Source organism: Physella acuta, unplaced genomic scaffold (assembly GCF_028476545.2).
Source record: "Physella acuta isolate Inbredline_101_S28 unplaced genomic scaffold, ASM2847654v3 ptg001328l, whole genome shotgun sequence".
Taxonomy (NCBI): Eukaryota; Metazoa; Mollusca; class Gastropoda; family Physidae; genus Physella; species Physella acuta.
Genome location: NW_026732843.1, coordinates 188,857 through 198,285, shown reverse-complemented (window position 1 = coordinate 198,285; position 9,429 = coordinate 188,857). Strand labels below are relative to the sequence as shown.

The window sequence follows — 9,429 nt, the reverse complement described above, 5'->3', positions numbered from 1 at the left end:
ATAACACAATGTGCAAAGCACCACCATCCTCGGAACCCTATAAGCTACAATGAATTATACTACAGAATCGTTGCAGGACTCTACAAAGACCCCATAATATATACCTACCTATCCAATTAAAAACTCCCTCCCCAATTTTAACAAATTGTTAAACGCTAATCTTTTAATAAATTATATAAGATATAGGAAAATGATGTAAATAGATCATTTAAAAAAAATCTTGTTCTGAACTCTGTCAAAATAGAGTATTTTAATCAATTCCTAATACAGTTTATTAAAACAGTTGTCTAAAACGCGAAATAACGGCTAAAATTCGTTTTCTAACATTATTTTTTATATTACAAAAGTGTAACGTCACACCATCTGAACCCTCACCCCCTCCCCACACACCCTCACAAAATTACGGACCCCCCCCCCCCTCCTACGAGTGTGACGTCATTTATGGACAACTCCCCATGGCGAACACGTTTTTTGTTAAGTGTTTTAAGCCACGATAAGATTTCAGAAGACCTTGTGAGATCGTGTGTGTCAGATAGTAGAAAAATGTATCCCGAAATTTGAAGTGTTTAGAGCGCAAGTAATGATGCCTGGGCTAGTAATGATGCCTGGGCTAGTAATGAGGCCTGGGCTAGTAAGTAGGCATGCACCTGATGTGTAAGTTACAATAGGAACTTCTAAACTACAAAAACTTTTGTTACTGGTCTATTTGGGGGTGTTAGAGAATGAAAGGGGGCGCTACTGGGTGTCGTAGTTTCTTCTCGCCCCTGATGAGATCAAGAGAAACAATCCGCTGAAACAATGTACCCCAGTAGTCCGTGTGTAGGGTTATTAAGCTGGGTCTTGTTCCCGAAGTGCCGAAAGCTGGATTGATACAAATTACGTATCGCTAGTATCAGTGGGTCATTAGACGTGGATTTATGTCTCACACACGTTCAACGCTTGTCTCAGAGCTGAGGGCTACGGTTGGAGATTTTTTCTTCTTTTTATGTTCACCGCTTCTATGTGGAGGTGTCTGAATAGGGGGGAGGGTGGGGTCCATGATGGCTATAGGATTTAGTTGGTGCAATGGGTACCCACAGTGGCGTATGTTGGGGGTCTTAATGTGTTAAATGACGCTCCACCATAGGCCCCAAAATGGAAGTTGTCTTACGTAAAGTGTTTAAGGTTGTATGCGTGAAAGTTGGGTCTCAGGGCGGAATAAGGAGACGTAGGCCTGGGAGGGGGGGGGGGGGGGAGAATGGTCTGCTTCTGTTGACCATTTATTAGAATACTGTTAGTAAAACTAGCTTATTGCCTAGTTCGTAAATAACATAAATAACACAACAAATATTTTACTACCAAACAGAAAACACCAACCAATAATTTATTATAATATTTCTTAAGAAAACATGATAAAACACCTTATTCAAACACCACGGTTTTTACATATTTTAATCCATTGCATTAAATTCACAATGAAACTAAAACAAGGGCGATAAACAGCATAGAAATTAAAAAACAGACCAAAATATCTTTCTTTAGGCACAAGATATAAGCAAACCTGTATACTGTATAGCCCAGTTAATCATTAATTTCAGTTTGACTAAAAGTATACAAGTATTTGAAGAAATACAACAAATGAAAAAAAATTCTTCTAAAACAGAACACCCAACTGTAAAAAAGTCTGCAGTATTGTTCCCATCCGGACACTGATCTGTAAATTTTAGGTGTAAGATAGAAGATTGATGTCATAGCACCCATCTACCTGTGAAAATTGAAATCACAAAATGGTAATGATCAGTTTTAGATGGAAGAACTAGTCACTTACACCTATGTGTAGAGATATGCAGGTATTTATTTGATCAAAACTCTATTTACAAGCTGTATTTTTTTGGGCCTTGATTAGTCTAGTCTATAGAGGAAGTAGAGTTTATCTCTATACAGAGATTGTGTGGCCAGTAGAAAATTAAAAAAGAAGTGTCAGTTAGAGACAAGTCATAGAACTCTTTGGTGTTTAAGTACCCCAGTATAACTAAGGTATCTAACAAGAAAAAACCTTACCTCATTTCTTCCTATAGATGAGTCAGTTAAGTACCCCAGTGTAACTATGGTATCTAACAAGAAAAAATCTTACCTCATTTCTTCCTATAGATGAGTCAGTTAAGTACCCCAGTGTAACTATGGTATCTAACAAGAAAAAACCTTACCTCATTTCTTCCTATAGATGAGTCAGTTAAGTACCCCCGTATAACTATGGTATCTAACAAGAGAAAAGCCCTACCTCATATCTTCCTATAGATGAATCAGTTATGTACCCCAGTATAACTATGGTAACTTACAAGAGAAAAGCCCTACCTCATATCTTCCTATAGATGAATCAGTTAAGTACCCCAGTATAACTATGGTAACTTACAAGAGAAAAACCCTACCTCATATCTTCCTATTGATGAATCAGTTTGAGCTGTAGACACCTCTTCAGCCAAGGCCCATAACTGTTGCAGATTGGAAGAAAGTATGTCTAGGTCTGGGACACCCTATAGTATGACAACAATAACATTGTATATATATTTATATATATAACAGCTGTTTTTAAATGGAGAAATTAAATTTTTGAATAACATGTAGACTAGTTTTTACAAAAGGAGGGGAAATAATTCAACATGTTGTCACTTGCTTTTCTCATGACTTGATAATAGAGTCTAAGACTTAGATTCCACTTAGATCTAGATTTATTTAAACTAATAATGTTTCAACAAAAATTTGTCAACATATATCACATTGAATGGCTTATCTTTTAACAGTCTCACCCATATAAGTTGATTTTTGTTTTCTTATTAAAAAAATAGACAATGCTTGACTAATTTTATTTTTTACATTATGAATTCAAAATGAATAATTTGTTACAAGTTAGGAGGATGTTAGTTGATTGTGGAGCAATAGAACACCCTGTGGATAAATGATCTACTACATCTATATCAAAGTTATAAAAGCATTGCAATTAAACTAGGGATGTGGTAGCTCCAAGGCATAATTTGTCTCACTGTTGATGAAATTGGAACATGCTATACAGTGAATTATTATGATTTATGATGCACTACTTTTTATTTGGCAAGTCAGATTATATTAATGATGATAACATTGGCACATGATGAACAAGAAAATATTATGATGCACTATTTTTTGTTTGGCAAGTCAGATTATGTTATTTATGATAACATTAGCACATGATGAACAAGAAAATATTATGATGCACTACTTTTTGTTACGCTAGTCACAAATCACTTCTAGGATGCAAAAGTTATCAGGATGTAATGTTTTTTTTATTTTAAAATATGAAAAGACATAAAGCCTAATATCTAAGATATTACAGAACATTAGTTTTTCACATGGTTTCAAAATTTGATCTTTTTCTGTTTTAATGTTTTAAAAAGATGGGTTTAAGAAAAAAAATAATGCACATATAATAAAGTATTGACTTCAGAGTCACAATTTGCAGAACATGATGCATATTAGGTTTGGAATATCAGAGTGTTGGTTAAAAAACAAAGCTAGAAATATTACTAGCAATAAACATGCTTCAGAGAAATAAACACTGAGTACTAACATGGCAAGGCTGATTTGGGTGTGTGGATAAAAACATCAACACAAAAAACATCAACATTATAGTAAAAAGCCATATCAGAGTCTCACAAAATGTGGCTCACATCACATATAGCTAGAGCCACTCAATATGAGAGAAAGTAAACGTCTTTGAGAACTAAAAATATTATTCAAGATAAAATCTACTACAAGTGTGGATGTTATACATCTACATAACTTCTAAATTAACAGATCTAGTTCAAAACACTTGGAAATATCTTTTCTTTGGCCAGATCATTTTTATCTTACCAATGGAGTGAGTTGTGTATTTGGTGTTGACATCAAGTCTAAGCTGCCTGGCTGTACATTAAATCATGATTATCAATACTATAACATAAAAGTTTAGGACACTTGCTATAACAATCTGTGGGTGTATTGGAAAAGTGAACAGCACTAAAAGTTCACCCCCAACTTTTTTTGCCATGTTATTGTTATAAAAATTTACTTTCATGCCAGTTAGGCCAAAAAGATATTATTAATCCATTTTTCAGATTAAGTTTTTTTTTAAAATGGTAAAATACATTTTTTACATATAGCAAAAAGTTTTAAAGTTAGAAAATCTAATTTCAGTAGCATCTGAAAAAATACCCTAGTATAACAATAGTTTATACAAAATGTAATGTATATACAAGTAAAAATATATAGGCTTATACTATGATTATTTTATTTTATGAAGAGACAATGAAATATATAAAAATTTAAAAACTATTTTGCTACAAGATGAATTTGAGGTGTTTTTTTTTTTATTCCTAACGTCTTTCTACTGTAGGTAAAATAAATAAAGAGACAAGTAGACCTACAGAGGATTAGAAAAGTTATAAAATGAAGCAAAGTGGAATTACTTCTATTTCTTTTTTTCCTGTTGTCTTTTTTGTTTCCTCTAGCACCCATGAGGGTATTGGTGTTGCTCTGGAACCCTAGAAGTTTCAAGATTTAAGAACATTATTAAAGAAATTAGATACTGTACAGGTAACAATAATCATATCACACACTTCTTAAGTAATAGAAAATTGTTATGCTAATAGCATTTTATAAAACATAAACAATGTTACAAAAATAATTGTTTGTGATAAAACATAAATAAATGTCAGATTAAAATTGGCATTTTGTATTTTTTCTGAATGCAATATATTTATATGCTGATTCAGTAAAAAATATTTTGAGCAAGATTAACCTAGAGCTATATCTACATTATTTTCTTTTAGTGAACTATCTAAACAAGTGAGGTCGGGTGTCACCCGGTGCGGCACTTAATGGTGTCATCCCCCAGAGGAGTAGCAACCCTTCCCGGGGACAAACTTTCAAATTTTCGATTTGCACTCCCATCTCAAATTTTCGATTTGCACCCCACCCCTCAAACTTTCGATTTGCACCCCCCCCCCCCCCACCTCAAGTTTTTCTCTATATATTTTGCTTTTTTTTGCCTTGATGTCACCCCCTAAATGGTGTCACCCAGTGCGATCTGCACCCCCTGCCCCCCCCCCCCCTCGCTATGCCTCTGCCTGACTCTCAGCTATTACTGACCATGACAGGACACCCAGCTACTACTGACCAAGAGAGAACACCCGGCTACAACTGGAGGACACTCAGCTACTACTTACCATGAGAGGACACTCAGGTACCACTTACCAAGAGAGGACGAAATAGTTTTATATTAGTTAAACTGAAATCTTTCCACACAGGAGATGGCTGTTGTAAGATTAGTCTAAGGGTCACAACATTCGAAAGCTCAACCAAAAACTGAAAACAATGAGCAAAGATATATTTCATGACTGTAACTTTAGTTTGATTTAAAATTAAAAGAAATACTTTAAATGTTTCAACTCAGCTTTTCAAATTGACCGGGCAAGGAGACATCCTTTACATTTTTAGCTTCTGAAGGTGCATGAAGGTTTCAAGATTTGTTTTACTTCAAATAATAATTCAATTTTTTTGCATCAATGATAATTCTCAGATAAACAAAATGTATTTTAGATTGGCTGCAACAACTTAAGCATGTAAAAATAGTTTACTACTTTAAATGCTGATTTCAATGGTGAAAACTGTTAAGGAAACAGATTAATAGTCCCTGAGAATATGATAGTTTTACTGGTAACTCTCTTAAAAAGTTAATTTGACAAAACTGAATTTACTATATGTCATTTTTATAGCAATTAGTTTACTACTTCTAAAAGACAATTAAAACACGAAGGCATAATTTTTAAATTAAAGTTTCCACAACTAATCCCAAAAAATGGCATTACTATAAATTATGAATATCACCTTTTTCTGCTCTATACATACATGTTTCTTTGTTAGACTGAATATATCTTGGGATCCTGTTTCAGCATGGGCATCAGGCATCAGTTTATATCTTTTTAAAGCAATTCTCCAACCCTGATCATTTACTAAAATAAATAAGTTATGTTTACGTTGTTTTAAAGATTAGGATACATCATTTTATAAAATAAATACTTTTTAAAAATACATTCACTGAAATAAAAATGAGTTATGTTTTTAGTTGTGCTTAAAATTTGGATATATTTTATTTAAAAAATAAAATTGGTAAAGATTTTGAAAGGTGAAACGTTTTTGATGAGATATATACATTCTAAACATTTTTCATAATATAGCATAAATATGTTAAATTTCACTTAAAGAAAAAAAGTGTAGTGTTTCAAATGTCTATGCATAATGGCAAGAACAAAAAGTTTACTATACTAAAAAGATTTTTTTAATTTAAAAAATCTATTAATTAACTACCATGTTTTGTTTTTTTAATAGCTTTTTTAAAAAAATACATCACTCTAAAACAACTTGCTGAAAAAAAAAAACAGAATCACTTTCATGTATTTATAAATCTAAGTAAAATATCAGATTTGGTATATCCTACTAACCTCCTTGCTTTGGGGTTTCTTCTGTCATCTTAATTTTAACTTTAAGAGTAAGAAAGGCAACATAATAATTCTGAAACTGTATTTCTCCAATCTAGGGGAAAAAACATTATTTAGCAATTGTGTAACAATTACTTTAAAAAGGAGAGAAAATTTAATTTTTTTTTTTTTTGATCCGTCATTACAGCTGTTACTAAAGGAATTTTTTAAAAAAAATTATAAACATAAACTTAGTAGTCAACATTAATAAACATTGAAATACAGTATTGAATCTCAATTGTTTTTTAAGCTACTAGGTAGATGTATTGTTTTAAAAAAAATGTTTTATTGTCTCATTAAAACAATTTTGAGTCCTGAAAATCAAATTGGGGAAGATATTCATCCAACTCTGAATCTACTTACAACCTATTAAAGTTAGAACAATAAAAATTAATGACACGAATATTACATATAAAAAGACTAAACAAAAACGAAACTTTAATTTTGAAGCATTTCATGCATTTCATGCAGCAAAGCTTTTTGACTATTTTCTAATGACTAAAAAAAAAGGGTAGATTTGAGAACTAAACATATTACTATTTATTGTAACTACAGAACATAGAAGTAGAAAAAACCTGAAAAAATAAAACTGAATTAATTTGGATTAGAACATGATTTATATTCCACATTTTGCTATGTTTTAGTTTTTCTAAATCATTCATCTACCTTCTCTCAAGTGTTTTAATAATACACAAGTACATTATGCAAATATTTTTTACATTGGCCTATGAGTTATAATTCTTATTTGATAAAGCCTACACATAGAGCACATAATAACGAATGCAGGGAAAAAGGAAACTATATCCTACTGAGAGGCAATGGTTAAAAAGTTTAAAAATTAAGTACTACACCATACTAAAATGCAAACATATTTTTAAAATTAATGCTATAAAATAAATCTAATTCAGGTCCGAAAATACATACATTTAAAAAAAAAGTAAAGCTGCAAAAGTCTTTTAGTGATGATAAGTTAAAGTATGCTAATATGAACTAGAAATTTAAAAAATTCAAGTCTCTAGGTTTTAAGTTGACAAAAAATATAATAAATATGATAAAGTAAGTGAAAAATGAAAGGGGAAAACTTAAAATTTTATGATATTGTAAAATTAAAAGTTTAAAAAAAAAATGAGTTTATGCATTCATTTAATTAAAAATTAGGACTTAAAAATTATAAAACAAAATACAAGTGTTTGTATCAAAACTTTCTGTTCTATGAGACATCTCAATAAAAAACACACATATAAATAGATATTCTATGTTACACTAAGGCAGATCTGTTGCAGACTACTTACATAATCACATTCCACAGTTGTCTATAGGAAATGTATTTAAATCTTTTAAAATGTTAGAACTTAAGTTTAGACTAAAAATTGAAAGTGAATTGTAATTGTAAGACAAGGTTATCTGCTACTTTGAACATTTAAGATCATTTGTCTGGGTATCCCCTGAAGGTTTGTAATAATAATGAATGCCTGACATACAAGAGTGAACATAAATTGTCAGCAACAAGTTACTGTCTCAGGAAAATACCATAGACAACAAATGGTACCTGCTGTTATAAATATTCAAGTATAGCACCAAACAATATTTTGAGTTAAAGATATATTTACAGTGAAGTAGGCTATAAATATGAAGGCTTATAAAACATATTTATCTGAATGAGAAATGTTGCATGAAATATAATTTTAGCAGTAAAGAACCTTACAAATTTTCAATTTTATATATTTAAATAAAAGTGGATAATATATAGGGTTAATATAAAAGCACAGTCAACAAAATACAAACAAGACTATATAATTATAACTGGCGATCTTGCAGTTTGGGCCAGGAAAGACAGTGATCCAATATTGAATTAGCCTCAACTTTTTCCAGCTAAATTTTAATTTAAAAAAGTAAGACATTTATTTTAATTTTATTAAGTCAACATTGAATCCCAAACTCAACTAAACAGAGAAGCATATATTTTTCTGCTTTAAAATCATATCTCACCTCTGGATTAATAACACTTGGAAAAGAAATATCAATGATTTTGCAACCAGAGTGAAATGTTTGGTTGAAGTGCTTATCCTCTGGAATTGTCAAGCACACTGGATTTTTTATATTGCAGTTGATTGGTCTGTCGTTCATTTTAAAATGTTGAACAGCTAAAGTTTTCACTCATACAATATAATACTAACATATATAAGAGAATTTTTAACTGGTTATATCATCATAAAATTTTTTATGCACAGTCAGCATAAGGAACAATTTTTTAAAAAAAGATTGTTCTTAACTCTTAACTTCACCACCAGATCTAACTAGTACAGACTACTGTTGAATAGAATGCACGGGTAGATCTAAATACTATGTACTGGTAACTATAAATAATCTAAACTCAGCTTCACGTGGATTGTAGATCTAGATCTAGCTAGACTATATCTCTATGATACTAGATCTATATTTATGTGTAACACTTGGGATCTGTTGGCTAACTCAACTGACAAGGCAGGACCAAGGCAAGTTTCAAACTTGAAGTTTGATTTAAGACTTTAATTATTAATTAAGACAGTCAACAGGACTAACACTAAACAGTAATGAGTTACTGTTAAGGTCAGGCAAAAACAATTGTACTGTCATCAAAACATTAGCATAATTTAGATCTAGATTTAGATTAGATTAAATCATTTGGATCATGAAATTGAAAGTTGTTATTTTCGGTTTTGGCGTCCCAAGTAACAGTAAATAAAATCTATCGATTATTTCCCCTGAAAAAATATGATTTCTTTCGGACAAATTCCTTGTTAACTTTGAAAAAAAATGCTACTTGTTAATACAATAAATATTTCTTTATATATTATTTTTTAATTGTAATAGTAATCAATAAATTTACTACACAGTTAATTGAATTATTAAATTTATT

The 9,429-nt window shown here is 31.0% G+C and overlaps 1 protein-coding gene across 5 annotated transcripts; it reads right to left on the bottom strand.

Moving 5' to 3' along the window:
- Positions 1-1,407: 1,407 nt before the first annotated feature.
- On the bottom strand, positions 1,408-9,424 carry LOC131958475 (nicolin-1). 5 transcript variants are annotated; one of them, XM_059323544.1, is made up of 10 exons: positions 9,405-9,424; positions 8,520-8,702; positions 7,823-7,843; positions 6,495-6,585; positions 5,902-6,005; positions 5,248-5,358; positions 4,461-4,535; positions 3,868-3,918; positions 2,409-2,513; positions 1,408-1,744 (listed from the first exon to the last, which is right to left on the bottom strand). In XM_059323544.1, exons 2-10 carry the CDS (start codon positions 8,655-8,657, stop codon positions 1,703-1,705), a joined length of 738 nt encoding a protein of 245 aa, XP_059179527.1. In that variant the 5' UTR covers positions 8,658-8,702; positions 9,405-9,424; the 3' UTR covers positions 1,408-1,702. The 5 variants fall into 5 exon arrangements, with proteins under 5 accessions (XP_059179527.1, XP_059179526.1, XP_059179525.1 ...); XM_059323543.1 differs by lacking the exon at positions 9,405-9,424 and adding an exon at positions 9,093-9,347; XM_059323542.1 differs by lacking the exon at positions 9,405-9,424 and adding an exon at positions 9,113-9,347.
- Positions 9,425-9,429: the final 5 nt, after the last annotated feature.

Coding starts and splice junctions, on each gene's coding strand:
- LOC131958475 (XM_059323544.1), bottom strand. CDS start 8,657: ATGAACGACAGACCAATCAACTGCAATATAAAAAATCCAGTGTGCTTG. Junction 6,586..7,822: donor CAACTGTGGAATGTGATTAT/GTAAGTAGTCTG, acceptor TTTTTCCCCTAG/ATTGGAGAAATACAGTTTCA. Junction 4,536..5,247: donor AACTATTTCGTCCTCTCTTG/GTAAGTGGTACC, acceptor TGAAACTTCTAG/GGTTCCAGAGCAACACCAAT.